At 38.7% G+C, this 16,392-nt stretch overlaps 1 protein-coding gene across 2 annotated transcripts; it reads left to right on the top strand.

Annotated features, from left to right (window-relative positions):
* The first annotated feature begins 8,295 nt into the window (after positions 1–8,295).
* Positions 8,296–12,775, top strand: LOC102308258. 2 transcript variants are annotated; one of them, XM_005947119.3, is made up of 5 exons: positions 8,296–8,405; positions 9,557–9,778; positions 10,100–11,191; positions 11,448–11,616; positions 11,728–12,774. In XM_005947119.3, the coding sequence occupies exons 2-5, from the start codon at positions 9,559–9,561 to the stop codon at positions 11,849–11,851; spliced, it is 1,605 nt and encodes a 534-aa protein (XP_005947181.1). In that variant the 5' UTR covers positions 8,296–8,405; positions 9,557–9,558; the 3' UTR covers positions 11,852–12,774. The 2 variants fall into 2 exon arrangements, with proteins under 2 accessions (XP_005947181.1, XP_042069801.1); XM_042213867.1 differs by lacking the exon at positions 8,296–8,405 and having other exon boundaries at positions 9,369–9,778; positions 11,728–12,775.
* Positions 12,776–16,392: the final 3,617 nt, after the last annotated feature.

Here is a 16,392-nt window from a genome sequence, read left to right as displayed (position 1 = left end):
GTGACGTTACTTTCACGCGGGACAAAATCTTTTCCCCTGCTTTCTTAACCATCAGGACCGTTACAAAGATCAAAATTATTTATCTAAACAAAGCGAACAATAATGTAGGAGCCATAACTAAATGTATTGAATTTTGATGATCTCTGGGTTTTCATTTGTTTAGTTGCTATGGTGATGTGTAATGGGAGTCACGTGGGTGCTAGCGGTGACATTAAAAGGGCGTTGTCAGACAGAGAGGAGGGCTGGGTAGCCGTAGTTTTTGTTGACCGCTGCACAACATGTTTCACTTTGTTACATTAGAGCCTGTGACGTTGTAAGAGTCCAAATCGCGAGATGATCACATTACTCTGTAAACTCTCAAGGCACTTTAATAAATAAGCAAACAATTCCACCCCTCGCATTATTGCGTAAAGTTGACAGCGCATCAGGCAAATAGGCAAGCTCCATCCCCAGCCTCTAGCGACTGTGGAAGTCGCTACAAATAATTTAAGGTTGGTAACATTAAGTTGATTTGAAAAGGACTTCCGATGACGTCACCGTAGCATTCGGTTGAGCTCTGAACTGCTCCTGCAAGAAACTTTGCTAAATCCTTAAAATTAAGGAAAAACGCTCCAAACCACGAAAACGAAATACGCTATAGACCCACAATGCCTGGCTCTGGTAAAACTACCAAGGAGAAGACTAAGTCAACCACGCAAACCAAGATATCGGTGTTTGGCGGTGAAGCTAGCGCGTCCGAGGCCTGCGCGGCTAACAAGCCAGCCACCATGAGCGAACACGGCCATAGTGGCAACATAGTGGCAACATAGTGGCAACATGGAGGAGAGGTTGCAGCGTGCCATACGAGAGGAGTTTGCAGGTATTGAAAACAAGCTTGCAAACACGCAAACTGCACTTTGGGACAAGCTGGAGGGCGCAGTGGCCAAGTTTTCCAGCAAGGCAGATGAGGTTGTGGCAGCCATGAATGAAATGCAGAAAAAATTATCTGACTGTGTGGGGAGAGTAGAGCAAACGGAGAAACGCATTTCAAATGTAGAAGATGAACATGTGGTGATGGGGATCACCATTTCAAGATTAGAGAAAGAAAATAAAGTACTGATGGATAAAGCAGTGGATTTGGAAACCAGATCCCGACGCAATAACCTCAGGTTGGTCGGAGTTCAAGAGGGAGATGAGGGCGCGGACACCTGTGGATTCCTGGAAAACTGGATAATGGACGTATTGGAGTTGAACGCATCAAGGAGCCCTCTGGTTATCGAGAGAGCACATCGCATTGGCCCAACAAGAAAGCCTGAGGAACCTCCAAGAACATTAATAATGTGCTTTCTTAACTACAAACAGAAAGATATGGTGCTCAGAGCAGCAAGATCGAAAAAGGATATTTTGTACAAGAACAAAAGGGTGAGATTCTATGCCACAGAGGTGCACAAACAACAGAAGAAGTTTGGAGGGGTACGACAACAACTCTGGAAGATGGGGCTGAGAAGTGGCATTGTACCACTAGCTAAACTGATAGTAACATACAAGGAACAAGTCCACAGATTTAGCACACCAGAAGAAGTCCAAAGCTTCATAAAGCAGATCCAGGAGAGCAAGAAATGAGGAAGATATTATAAGGTCTAGAAATCTGGGGTACTGATTCATTTTGGAAAAGGATATAGTTAACTTCATCAAAGCAAAAGGTAACTAAGAGCAAAGTGTTTTTTGTTTTTTTGGGGTTTTTTTTTAATCTACACGATAACTAGACAGACATAAAGATAATTTTTGCTTTTTATTTTATTCTACTCTTTTGTTCTTTACTTTTATTTTCATTTCATTTTCATTTATGTATCTAGTTTTATTTATTTATTTATTATTATTTTATTTTATTTATTTTTTTGTTTAAAGAAAACAAAAAAGCAGTGGGGGCAGTGGAATATTAGTGAAGCTAAAGGATTCATTAAGGATACAGGGAGCAAGGAAGAGCCAGGCATAAAGCCATAGTCATTTTAAGTTAGCAGATCTTAAAACTGGGATCTGTATATGGTTAACGTTGGAAGTAGAACATTTGCATGGGTTACCCAGGAACTGGGTGGGTGGGGTTTTTTGTGTTTTTTCTTTTGTACGGTTTGTTCATTTAAAGCTTGTGTTTTGTGTTCTGTTTTGTTCGCACTCTCAGACAAGTTTAAGTATTTAGCAATGCATGTGAGGCGTGTTGGCTCGGAAATTGGAAGTTAAATGTACCTCTTGGAATTGTAGAGGCCTAAAAAGTAATAAAAAGGTTAAGCAAGTAATGAACTAAATGAAAGATCTGGAAGCAAAAATAATTTTTCTTCAGGAGACGCACTCGCTGGAGGAGGAACATATTAAGGTTGGCAGGAGGTGGCAGGGTTCGTTGTATGCAGCACCATTTAGATCCAATGCTCGGGGAGTAATCACATTAATACATAAATCAGTACCTTTTCAGGTCAAAAATGTAATTAAAGACAAATTTGGTAGATATTTGATCATCCAGGGATTACTTGTACAAGAAACCATTAACTTAATTAATGTATATGCACCAAATACAGATGATGATACATTTTTTACTAATCTTTTTCTCACAATTTCATCACTCCATGGAAAATGCATCATAGGAGGAGATTGGAATTGTGTTCTGGATCCCAGTAAGGATAGACCGACTGGGACTGATCAGGCCCATAACAAAAGCTGGAATAACATGTATACTGAAAAGGAAATTGGATGTTTTTGAGAAGGTGTGGAGACCATTTGCGAATTTTGTAGAAGGATTTGTATTATCTGAGGAGGACGATAATGAGGACGATAATTTGGGATAATGATAAATTTAGGCCTTTAACGGAGTGATAAATCTGATGACTTTTTTGTTTTCTTTTTGCTGTCTGAGAGGAGTGTATGTTCATGTAGTATTTAGAATGTTGGACTGTTTGTAAGTCATTAAAATGTAAAAAAATAATAAAGATATTGTTGGAAAAAAAAGTTGATTTGAAAAATACTATAGTACAACGGTGTTATTAAGATAAAGTTGTGTTTTGTGAGGGCTGCTAGTTAGCAATCTAGCTAATGTTTTAACTTTAGCTAAATGATCTTATTTAAGCTGTAGGATATTTCCAAGTACTGTGAGTGGAGGCTTTGGAACCGAACCAGAGAACTGCTGTCACAGCATGGACAAGTTTGACGATGCCATACTGTCTGTGTTGCAGGGTAAGTCTTATTTTTCAGTTATTTTGGTACGTTAGCTAAGCAGCCTTAGCATCTGTTAGCATCGTTTCTGAAACTTGGAGCTAGGATTGTACTCTACTCTGAACTTTATCCACATCATAGCCTTGAGCTGTTTTTGCCAAAATAGACTTGGAACATCATTCTTGAAGACAGCCAAAAATAGTTTTATTGCATTCCCAAATATTTGATAAAATTTACATTAAAGGATTATTCTATTGTATTCTATTCTAGTTAACACATAAACTGTTTTAAGTTTGACATTTTATCCTGTTATTATTACTTATTGCTAAAATACATTTATTGACAAAAAATGACCTCAATATCTAATGAGCAACGCCCAGAAAAAGAGAAATAAATCTCACTTTTAAAGTTGTTTTTCTCTTTTACAGCTGCGAATATTGACGAGGAAGCTTTGAGAAGCTAATTATGAGTGGTGTCCCAGGACTTTAATATCACCAACGATTCCCATGTTATTAAAGTCCTGTTTGTGGCACATTAATATATGTGAGGGGGCAAACTCCTCAAGATGGGTGGTGACCATGGTGGCCATTTAGAAGTCGGCCATCTTGGATAGAACTTTTGTTTTTCCAATAGGAAGAGGGACATGTGACACATGAAACCTATTGGGAATGTCACAAGAAAAACAATGGTGTGCTTGGTTTCAACGTAACTTTATTCTTTCATGAGTTATTTACACATTTCCCTTTGTTCACAGCCATTGACATGTCAAAGCGGTTAACACGTGAGGAGCGGATCGAAATTGTGTTGATATCTGGTGAACGCAGTAACCATATAAATGGCCCACCCTGTATATTAGTTTTATAGCATTTTGGAAACGTAAACAAGGGGTGGCCATTTTTAGCCACAAACAAGCTGAGAGTGAGTTTTTATGTTTTTGCTCTCCCTGCACAAAAATAACAATGCATTATAATCAATGTTGATGTGAATCAATTACTTATCCCAGACTCTACTATTAATAATACAAGAAATTCCAGTAGCACTGCAATTATATAAAATTGTGAGATTTGAGGTTGTCTTCCAGCTAGTGCAGTGGACAAACAAACTGGTGTTTAAAGGGTTAAAAATTTTTAAAGTAATAACTATTTTATATTTATGAAAAGAACTGAAGTTAGTTAAAAGCTTTATGCAGAAAAAATGGCAAAAAAAACAACAACATAAAAATAATACAATTTACAGACCTAATCTCTTGGTGGCCACTTTTGGCTACAAACAAGCTGAAAGGATAGTAATTTTGAACAAACCCAGAGGGTTAAATGACTGCCAATTTCAGTCTTTTATGTGGGAAATAGGTTGAGAGTTTGCCGACATTCCTTATAGAGAGGTCCGTTGGCTGAGTTGGTGAAAAGTTCTCAATAGTTTTTGAGCTCAGCAAAGAAATCCGTCAGTTCATGGACATGGCATGTATGATGCGGTGAAGGCATTTCAAGTGAAGCTGTCATAAATGCACCAATGTAACTTGCCTCACTATCCCTGTTGCCAAGTAATTTTGAAAAAAGTCGGCGCAGTTTGCTGATAAACTGAGCGCACTGCGCACTGAGTTTGCACGCCGCTTTGGTAACTTTGAAGCACAAGCTCCTTCTACATGCGGCTCAAACCTTTGTGTATGCTTTAATTTGTTTTTTGTTGCTTTTTTTTGGGGGGGGGGGTGTTTGGCAGAATGTTCATGTTTCTAACTTGCATAATTTTGACAGGATATATTTTTATGAGAAGCAAAATATTTAAAGTTAAAGTTTATTTATTCTGGAATAATATTCCTGTCTGTTTTTATTCATAGTCTGTTGAATAAATGGTTTTCTTGTGGTCTCCTGTGCAATTGAGTTTGACACCCCTGAATTAAAATTCTGTCTGGGTCATTGGTTGATTAATAAGATGGAGTGGAATATTGCTGCCACACCTCCTCCTCAGTCTGTCCTCAAGAATTCGGACAATTAGCATGTCTTGAGGGTGTTGATTCAATAAAACTAAGATATTCATCCTGCTGTAACCAGGTTTTTGTAAGCCATAAAAAACCAATGTGTTGATCGATTATTAAAATGTACTAACAGGGACAGAAGAGATACACCTAATATTTAATAATCCATTTTTCACAGTTTTAGTCTTTGGTGCAGTTGTGGATACAAGATTGTTCTTTCGTTGTGATATTTAAATTGTTTTCTGGTTGATTGATTTTTGGTTGTTTGGGGGCTGACACAGTCTCTAGGGGCATTGAGTTTTGGGGGGACAACAGGAGGAGAGAAGCTGCAGAGAGTTATGAAAGACTTCAACTCTGCTCCCTGGTCCCAACTCTGCACTGTAAAAAAGATCCGTATATTTAACAGTGAAAGACAGTAAAAATACGACATGAAAAACCTGTTAACTATAAAACAGTTTAAAACTGTTGATTTGATGTAAAATTGCCGTAAATAAAGAAATGTGGAAAAACTGTAATATGTACATTTTTTCTCTGAAAAAAATACATAAACCTACTGTAAATCGCTATTGCATACTTTTTTTAACGGAAGATTCCAATAAAGTTTAGAACAGGCAAACACAAATTTTTTTTACATTTATTTATTGAAAAAAATACAGGTTTTAATTGCTGAATGTAAGCATGGTTGTGCTGGTAATGGATACATGCTGTAATATGACTTTGTGATTTTTGCATTAATTTCACATAATAATAATAATAATAATGGATTAGATAGCGGTTTTCAAGAAGCCCAAAGCACTTTACATTAAATCCATTCTTGATTCATAGCACATTTAATACAGCATATTCTTTCTCAAATTGTAATATAACAGGTACATATGTCCCAAGGTCTTTATACTAGAAATGTATTAGGGCAATTTTTGGATGTAGTTCTTGTAAAGAATATGGGATGTAGCTGTTAAATCTACATTCTGTTGAACTCAATAAACCATGAGTTTAAAATGTAAAAGCTAACAACAACTGGAGAGACCTACAGCTAATGATAGACATACTATATTATTGAGTAAATTCATATAATCCCATAAGTATTAAAATAATAATCTGTTGTCTGTTCTATTTATTCATAGTTAATTATCATATGAAGAAAAAAGATTTTAAAAGCACCTCCTCCCAAAACTAGGCATTTTCCCCTGAAGTTTAGAGCACCGTTTCACATCAAGGCGCCTGATTTCAAATGGACCAATCAGCACACTGCATCAGGCTCCACCGCAGATAACGTCTGTACAGCTCCACACAAGTTTTGCTTTGGACTACTACGGCATCACGCCATCTTCATTTTCGTCGACTTGTTTCTCATTTTTTTAATTTAACGTCTGCCACAGCACGTCTTCAGTTACTACGGTAAGAAAATAATCCAACTTGGTTTATTTATCGACAGCATTGTGTTGCAGGCAGTGAAGGCGCAAATGATAAATTTACGTTAGCTTTAGCTCGTTTCTAGCATTAGCGTTAGCTACATCAGGCTGAAAAGAGCCTTGCAAAACCAGCAGTGCGCGTTTTGAGACGTGTTTTGGAGACGGGTGTATTAATGGAAACCGTCTAATTAGTATAGCTATATTTGAATGCTTTGTCTAAATGCGGCCTGGATTTTCCCACCTTGTTTGACATCTGGCTGAAGCTTTAAGTTAGCTAGCCTCGCAGCTGTGTCATATTGATTATGTATTTTTGCAGCATATGTGGAGAATCGGTTCAGTCCGTGAAAGCTTATGTTTTGCATTGCAGACTGCATCGTAATGAACCCCGGTGTATTTTTAAATGTGTTGAAGTAAGTTGTAAGCAGGTGTTTTCTGGATATGCTGCTTTAAAGTCTCACTTCTACCGCCACCACACTGGTACCGCAACTGTTTCTCAGAATGCTACCTTAATGGGTTTGAATTGCACTGTCTCACTTTGTGAACGCCAATGTGAGGGAACTAAAGCTTTGATTGCTCACTTAAAGGAACACATAGAAGAGGGACGGCATGTAACTTGTCCAGTGAGAGGATGCCAAAGTGAGTTCTCTGTAAAATCTACATTTACCTCCCATATGTCTAGAAAACACAAACGTTTGGAAAATGTGATTTGTGGTTTAAACAAAGATACTCAGTCAGAGAGTCAATCTACAAGTGCCACCATACAGGAAGGTGCCAGTGTATCAGATATAGAAGACCCTGGAATGGATGGGTCTAATTTCAGTGACCTGTATCTCAGAAATGTATGTATGTTTTACATTAAACTACAGGGACAGCATCTTCTGCCAGCATCTACCATTCAAACCATTGTTGAAGAAATACAAAATATACATGAATTGGGACAGATGTATACATTGAATAGACTAAGGTCACTTCTAAAAGATATGTCAGTTTCAGATGAAGACATTGTAAAAATCTGTGACACAGTAAAACAATCTGACTTGTTCTCAGCTTGTCACACAGGGCCCATGAGAACTGCTTATTCAAGAGTTCAGTGCTTTAAAGATGTGTGCAAGTATGTTGAACCCAGAAAAGTGTTTTTGGGCAGGGACGAGAACAGGATGGAGAGATTTGCCTATTATGTTCCTCTGCGAAATACTTTGAAGGGTATGCTGGAATCAAGTTTTTGGCAAGGTGGCATCAGTGGATCCTAATAATGTTTCAACACCAGATGTTCTCAGCGACTGTTGTGATGGTAGCGTGTTTGTGTCAAACAAATTTTTTCAGGAAAATCCACATTGCCTCAAGCTGGTTCTATACCAGGATGCATTTGAAGTAGTGAACCCACTTGGTTCTGCCAAAAAGAAGCACAAGGTTTTGGCTGTGTACTTCTCTCTACTCAACATCCCCCCCCATGCCCGGTCAAATACTGATCATATGCAGCTCGTCTTACTGTGTAGGGAGAAGGATTTCAAAGAATTTGGCCATGAAAATGTTTTTTCAGAACTCCTGACTGATTTGAAGGTACTAGAGGAGAATGGGATAACAATGGCAGACAAAACTGTAGTGAAAGGAGCGCTCTACTGCATTGCTGGAGACAACCTGGGCTCTCATTGTATTGGGGGTTTTACAGAAAATTTCAGTTCATCAGTGTACTTATGCAGATATTGTCTGTTAACTCGAACTGAATTTCAGGGTGCTGATCCAGCAGTGTGTGGACCTCAGCGGACCCCAGAAACGTATAGATCTGCCACTGAACAACTGGAAAGAGAAGACGTGTCAGAAGTTCAGGGGATAAAGTTCAGGTCTGTATTTAATTCTTTACAAAGCTTTGATGTTTGCACACCTGGCATGCCCCCATGTCTCGGTCATGACATCTTTAAGGGTGTCCTCTCATACGATCTTGCTCTTTACCTCAAGTACTTAATCAACACAAATAAATGGTTCACTTACCCAATTCTGAACAGGTGCATCAAGCAATTTAAATACAAAGAAACAGATGCTTCATCCAAACCTTGTGAGATCAGTCCAAAAACATTGAAACTTGGTGGACAAGCTGTTCAAAATTGGAACTTCTTGAGACTTTTACCTCTCATAATTGGAGACAGAGTGCAGAACTCTCAAGATGATGTGTGGCAGTTAACGTTGCAGCTTAAGGACATTGTTGACCTAATTTGTGCTCAGCAAATTTCCAAGGCTCAGGTTACTTATCTGGATGCTCTCATCCAAGAGTATTTGGAAACCAGAAAGGTGCTGTTTCCTAATATCAACTTAAGACCTAAACACCATTACTTACGACATTATCCAGGGCTGATCCTAAAATTTGGCCCTCTCATCAGGCTTTGGACAATGCGCTTTGAGAGCAAACACAGTTACTTCAAAAGATGTGCAAGGCATCTGAAAAATTTCAAAAATCTGTGCTTGACTCTTTCAGAGAGACATCAGATGTTTCAGGCCTTCCTTTCTGCTGGGTCAGTGAGTCCTCCAGCATTGCAAATAAAAGATTGCTCACCATTTTACTCAGAGCTTTACAGTGAGCAAGGTAAAGACGCAGTCCTACATTTTGGCTTTACTGAAAGCAATACAAAGATTCCAGTTGCTGTTCAGTATAATGGGCTTAATTACAGAAAGGGTCACTTTATTGTCACTAAGTTTGATCAGTCAATGGAGTTTGGTGAACTTCTCCTCATTCTTATTAAAGATGAGTCTGCTCTTCATTTTCTCATGAGAGTTTATGATGCAGAATTTCTTTCTTGCTACCACATGTACTCTGTAAAAAAATGACACTGGGAGATTAGAGTGCAGACTCATCAGTGAACTGATTGACTTGTGGCCGTTATCATCTTACGTGAAAAACGGACACCAGATTGTTCCATTGAAGCACAGCGTCTTGTCAGACTGAATGCCTTGATGTCATTGGGCCAGAGCCAAACTCTTTGTATGTGTGTCTTAACAGATATGGCTGAATCGCAGGTGCTTATCTTAAAGAACATAGGGGATGCAATAGCAGGAGTGCTTCCAGACCTTCCTGATCAACTTCTCAAGTCAGTAGAAGATACTTTGACAACATTTGGTGCAGAAACCACAGATGATTTCAAGTACATTACAGAAAATGACCTGCTGCCAGTGCTCAAGCCCATACAAGCTAGAAGACTAGTGGCTGCCTGGACCCAAAAGGGTAAGTGTAAAACATTGTCACCACACCAAACGCACAGAGGGCTGTTGAAGTTGGAAATACTTAGAATATGAGTGTTCCTGAGTCTGATGTGGCCATCATTATTTAACCATGCTTTCTGTGTAAATAAAACTTGGATGCTTTGTGGGGCAATTTAATACACTTTGAGTTTCGAAATGCAATCTATCAGACAAATTACATTATTAAGTTTTGACCACGCTGTGTAACCTTAATATCTCAAAATGTATCTATGCAGTGCATAATTTAACATAACAGAAAACATGATCTAATGCTTTCATATCTCTTTTTTATGTACTTTTAAAGTCTCTGGCACTTCGACACCAATCGCTGTACATTCCTCTCCAGTGGATGTCCTTCTTTCTCCACCCTCAATTTCTTCTTCACCAACATCATCCACCACTACTTCATCACTTTCAGGAATCTGTACACCATTACTACCAAACTGGGTAGAGAGATTTGAGATACCATGGCAGAGGCTCCCTGAGGAGTTGGTGCAGAACTTGGAAAGACAGAAAAGACCAAGCGCAAGACAAAGACGAGAAATGATAAGGATTGTGGTCTCTGAAATGATGAAGACTTGTAAGAATCCAACCAAACACAATACTACAGAGATAGCAAAAAGGATGGTGGCCAAGTATCCCAAGTCTCTTCAAGATGTGATTGATGGTGATGTTATTGGACCTGGATATCATTCTCTTGTAAAGCAACTTCAGCCAAGAGTTGAAAATGTCAAGCGACCTGACACACCAAAGGTAAAAAAACGCAAAGCAACTTCAGATGACGACAACGACACAGATGAAATACCAGCTGAACAAAAAGCAAGGGTTCAAGACACATATGGCTGTATTGGCTGGGAGCCAAAGCATTTGCCACTCTCTGAGACTGTGGAGAGTCAGCTTGAAAAAAAAGAAGAAATGAAGAAGATGTTTAAAAAGAATAACTACAGTACAGATGTTGTGAAAGAACTAGTCAAGTGCACCTATTACACGCAGCGTAAAGACATCAACAAAGGGGCAAGCATCCAGAAACTATGCCAGGAATGGCCCTTTCTCTTCAATGAAGTTGGTATGACCGCACATTTCCAAGAACTGACTGGTGTGAATCTGATGGAGACCTTCCTTGCCAATGTGGACAAAAAGGGTGCACGTCTGTTAAAGTTCCTCAAATATGTTGATGCACAAAAGCACAAGCAAGTCCTGAATGCTGTTCTCAAACTTCAGACTGAAAGAGAGCAGTCCAGTGGTTGCTTGCAAGAAGTCATTGAGATGATGTTTCTTTTACTGGCTCACTTTGACGAGAAGGGAGAGCTTCTGTTCCACTGCGTTGAGATGACAAGCCTTGCAGAAGATGTTCAGATGGAGAAAGTGCCACCAACACCCATCATCATTGTTTGCGGTAAGCCGAAAGTGCAAAATTCAACTTTTTTTTTCTGTTGTAACTGCCACGTTCTTGTACTCTTGGCTTGTTTAGTTTCATGTTCTGTTGCTTCCACACTAATACACTGGATAACACAACCATATAAGTTCAACTAGTAACATAACTCATCCTATGATCCATGTAACAAGTATCTCTGTATTTGTATATATGACTGACATTAAAGCTCTTGTTATTAAAGTTTTTAATTTGTTGTTGTTGTTGTTTTAATTCTCAGGTTCCTCCTGCTTCGCTGCTGAGACATTCATGTTGAGCATTGACAAGAAGATTGTCAACGACCGCATCACAACCTTCACCTCTGCTATCTGCCTAATGTTTGGCAGTTACTACTGCTTTAACATACACTACCCTGTGGAACTACGATCAACACTGGAGTTCCTTCAACGGTAAAATTTCTTTTATTATGGATTTATTTTTGTGCTTATCAAACTTGGCCATTTGATATCCCACCTCAGGTTGTTAATTTCCTCAATCTCTCTTGCCCTTTTTTCATGAAGGTGTTTCTTTTCCATAAATCCTGAGAGAGGCACCAAGGTTGAATCCAAGAAGAAAAAAGTGTTCTCAGTCAATCCCAGAGTCCTCACTCTCATCTCAGACATTGCTGACCATGAGTGGATCTAGTCCTACCCCTCTTGTTTGAGACGAAGTGATAAAGGTATACCATGTTACATACTCTACAGATGTTATGTTTTTGAAACAATTGTTACATTTCTGATTGTGAGTGGGAAGTTTTTAACAATGTGAAGTTTTACTAGACACAATTTGTAAAAGTACATGTTCTACTTTTGATTCACTGTTTTATATCTGAAAAATGTATCTGGTAAAAATGTGGTAAACCCGCGATTTTGTTTCTTGGATTACAATAGTGTAAAAGTATGCTGCATGTACAGTACATTGCTGGCATTTTGTAGTTATCCAAAAATTTGCAGTTGAAGTTCTCAAAACAAGTTTAAAGTTTTTGTTTGTTAGCTGATGCAGTTTTAAGATGTACATTTCCAGCTTTACTGCTCAGTTCTGTGTGCAAAATATGTGGGTGTAAACTTGTTCCTGTAATTTCTTCAATTCAGACTTTCTTTCAATTATAGAAAAAATGTTTAATTCTCTATATTTGTATTTGGATAATTTGAAAAGTCAAGATTCTACGTGTACTGACATTTATGTAGTGAGAACAGCACCAAAACACTTAAAGGGGTCTGAATTGTCTGCTAAAGGTAATATGAAGTATAATGTGTGCTCAACTTACAGCACTGGTTTTGCACAGTTTGAACAGAACTTGTAAGAATTCTGTGATTCCTCACTGTTACTGTCATGGAGATAACTAGTAACTATTTGTGATTTGTTGAGTAAAAATGTAAATGTTTGATGTTCAAAGCATCAAAGATGTTAAATAAAATACTTTTTTGGAAATTTAAGGTGGATATTTTTGTGTTACATTTAGTAATTTGAATAAAATCATGGTTTGTGTATTAAACTTAAAGAGTAGAACACTTAAAAGCACTCTAGTCTAAACACGGTTACAGAATAAAATTGTATTTTTTCTATATTTAGATAGTTAATTTTACAGGAAGGGAAAGAATGTTGTGTTTTCTGGCACAAACTTTATTTTATGTTATTTTCATGTTAATTCTAGGGGAAAACATTATTTTTTCTTCAAGTTAAAACATTTTCTTCTACGGTAAAGTATTGACCCTAGAACTATTTTTAACCGTAAAATAAACAATAACAATACCTTCTTACCGTTAAAGAAGAAAATGTTCCACCCGTAATTTTACGGTAGATTTCTGGCAACCACAGCTGCCAGCGTTTTACCGTAAAATCTACAGTTTTTTTTTACAGTGTGGATAGTCACAATTGGGTGTTTTTTTTTAAATAAACTTGGTTAGATTTCTGAAAATGAGAGCTGCTCTATCCACATGTCACTCCTGGCCCGGTTGCGGAGGGGATCAGAGAAAACTAATGAGTCCGACATTGTTTTGGCAAAGTTACACACTGATTCAACTTAAATTTTTGTGACCTCCGCTTTTGTGACGTAACTGGGTGTCGTTACTGCCGTTGTGAATTATAATGTTACTGAATTTAAGTTTGCCCTTAGCCAGCAGTTTTAAATGTCCTGCTTCACATGTCTTAGAACAGAATCAGCAATTACCAGAGTTTGATCCCCGGCAGATGTTTTGCCAAGTGGGGAAAACTGACAGTGAAGACATATGAACAGGTTGTTCATATGCACTTGGGTTCCATCCAAACTATAATACAAAAATTACAATAAAAATTCTCAATAAAACCTGGTGAAAATATAAATAATATGTAAACAACTTAACAATCCCCAAAGCGTCTAAGTCACGTCATGTGACAGCGCAACATCTGAACACAAGAGGGGGGAGGGGGAGCAAAGTGTGCCAGTCTGCGCTCACACAGAAGCAGCGAATCCAGCGACCTGGCTGCTTTGTCTTTGCCGAAAGCACAGCATTGCAAACAAGAGTGGAACTTAAAGTAAAGAATCTATCTCACCAGGCTAGTATCGATCCAATACCGATGCCGACTTGGTATCGATACTATTGATATTTGGATCGATCCGCCCACCACTAACTCACATGTCACGGCCTGGGTCTGTGACCCAGCATTTTAACGTTATTATATTTGGGTTTCTAGGCATATTGTAGAATATTGTAAGGAGGTTTAGTTCTTGTATTATCAGGCTTCTTTGAGTTATAGATTTAGTTTAGGTTACTCTATGCATTCTGAGTATGTGTCTGTTCCTGTTCACTACATGTTCTCCTCCTCAGTGTCCTACTCTCAGCTATGCCTGTGGTAGGTTCCCCTTGTCTTTTAGTTTGTCTACATGTCGTGTTTCAGTGTCTGTTGTGTTTTTTCTTGTCGTCAAGTTCATGTCATGTCTGCGTTCCTGTTTTATTTTGAAAGAGTTTGGTGGTCTCTGCTTATTGCATTTGTTTTACTAAATGTGTTGTCATTATGTTTTTATGTTTGTCATTATGTTTCCTTCTAGTCAGCAGTGTCCTCATGTGTCTCCACATGAGGACACCTTGTGCTCTCACAAGGTGAATAGGGCTTCCCCTAATCACCTTGTGAGAGCACATTGTGGAGAAAAGTAAAAAGGTTCTTAATATCATGAGGTGTCTAGCAAGGTTGTCATGGGGCGCCAGTTCTGAAGCAGTGGTGTATGGGGCAGCAGCTAAAACTTGGTTAAAGAAACTGGATGTTATCCAAGATCGTGCGTTGAGGATTTGTTTAGGGGCGGTTAAAACAGTATGTTCTCTTCAGGTGGAAGCAAGAGAAATCCTCTGCATATTAGAAGCCAGCAGTTCATGGCTAACTATTGGGTTAATTTGAAAGGTCACAACGACAATGTTAAGAAGGTGTTGGAAAATTGTTGGAAAAGAGGTAAGGAATTCAAAAATAGTTTTGGATGGGTTGGGGATGATAGGGCAAGAGCGGTTAAGGTATATGACAAAGAATTCAGTCAGACAGTGTTGTGGCCTTTAATGAAATCCCATGCCGAAGTGGGTCTTAAAGTCGATAGAAACCTGGTGGATATCAAAAAGAGGGACAACACAATAGATCTTTGTCAAGAATTTTATAGTACAGGGTGGGCCATTTATAAGGATACACCGTAATAAAATGGGAGTGGTTGATGATATTTGTGGGACATTAGTATATGTGAGAGGGCAAACTCCTCAAGATGGGTGGTGACCATGGTGGCCATTTAGAAGTCGGCCATCTTGGATGCAACTTTTGTTTCTTCAATAGGAAGAGGGACATGTGACATATCAAACTTATTGGGAATGTCACGAGAAAAACAATGTTGTGCTTGGTTTCAACGTAACTTTATTCTTTCATGAGTTATTTACACGTTTCTCTTTGTTCAAAGCAATTGACATGTTGAAGAGGTTAACACGTGAGGAGTGGATCAAAATTGTGTTGATATCTGGTGAACGCAGTAACCGGGTCATTGCAGAAGATTTCAATGCAAGACACCCTACGAGACCACCCATCTCCCATGCTACAGTTAGCAAACTGCTTGCTAAGTTCCGTGAAACTGGTTCAGTGTTGGATTTGCCAAAATGTTTATGCAAGAAAACTGTCACTAATGAAGAAACATCAGTGGCTGTCCTAGCTTCATTCAGCAAGAGCCCACAGCATAGCACTCGCCGCATGTCACTGGAGAGTGGCATTAGTCGAACATCCCTTCAGCAGATATTAGCTACTCACAAATGGCACCCTTACAAACTCCAGCTACTGCAGCATCTCAACGAGGATGACCCAGATCGGCGCACAGAATTTGCAGAATGGGCAAAACAAAAATTGGAACAGGACCCTCAGTTCACGCAGAAGATTTTGTCGGCTCATGGAGAAAATTGATGTTTAAGGTTTTGATGTTTATTGGCATAATACTTAACATTTTTTGTATTTTTACTACATGCATTATGCCCTGTGTAAGAGGAATGATATCTCAATCTCTTGTTGCATATGTCACTGTGCCAGAGGAGGAAGAAGGAGAAGACGATGAGTATGAAACTGATGTGATGAATGATTATGTTTGAATGATACACATTTTATGACGACCAGACCGAAAGCACTCACAATGTAGGGTCTGTGTCTGAATTACATTGATGTACATTCTTTAAATTCGCTACAACAGGAGGGAATGCTGAAAGATTTTTTAATTTTGTGATTATGCTTAGTTGTAGCTTCATTTAAAGGAAGAAGAGCTTGTGAATTGGAACCAACACAGGAAGAGAGATTGAAGCCATATGTGTAGAGGAATGCGGTGACATACGACACTTCCTCCTGTTTTAACAGACAAACTGGCTCTCTCTCTCTCTCTCTCTCTTCCTTTCCTTTTATGGGAATGTCTGACTTTCTATACATACAAAGTTACCTCCTTTTTCTTCAGATAAGCGAAAGGTTTTCTCCTTATAAGGGAACAGCATCAGTTCCATACATGCCACTCCTACTGCTGTGGAAACTGGTTTAAGTATAAATAAAGAGAGTTCTGAAAGCCCTGGGCGGTCTTTCCTCTGTCTCTGTCTGTCCTGCACACGTCTGGCGCAGGACAGATCAGACGGTGAGGGGGGATCGTCCATGTGTGCACATGTATAAGATATCTTGAGTCTGAGTTCCTTTGCCTTCTACAAATTCTCTTC

The sequence above is a fragment of the Haplochromis burtoni genome, unplaced genomic scaffold, assembly GCF_018398535.1.
Source record: "Haplochromis burtoni strain Fernald_Lab_line unplaced genomic scaffold, NCSU_Asbu1 Contig_490, whole genome shotgun sequence".
Lineage (NCBI taxonomy): Eukaryota > Metazoa > Chordata > Actinopteri > Cichliformes > Cichlidae > Haplochromis > Haplochromis burtoni.
The sequence above is the reverse complement of the archived record's forward strand: the minus strand, read 5'-3'. Positions and strand labels throughout refer to the sequence as shown.

What these genes read in the sequence shown, in the direction of transcription:
- LOC102308258 (XM_042213867.1), top strand. Translation starts at nt 9,511, where the DNA reads ATGTCATTGGGCCAGAGCCAAACTCTTTGTATGTGTGTCTTAACAGAT. An exon ending in ACCCATCATCATTGTTTGCG is followed by an intron (nt 11,192 to 11,447) that starts GTAAGCCGAAAG and finishes TTTAATTCTCAG; the next exon opens with GTTCCTCCTGCTTCGCTGCT. An exon ending in ACACTGGAGTTCCTTCAACG is followed by an intron (nt 11,617 to 11,727) that starts GTAAAATTTCTT and finishes TTTTTCATGAAG; the next exon opens with GTGTTTCTTTTCCATAAATC.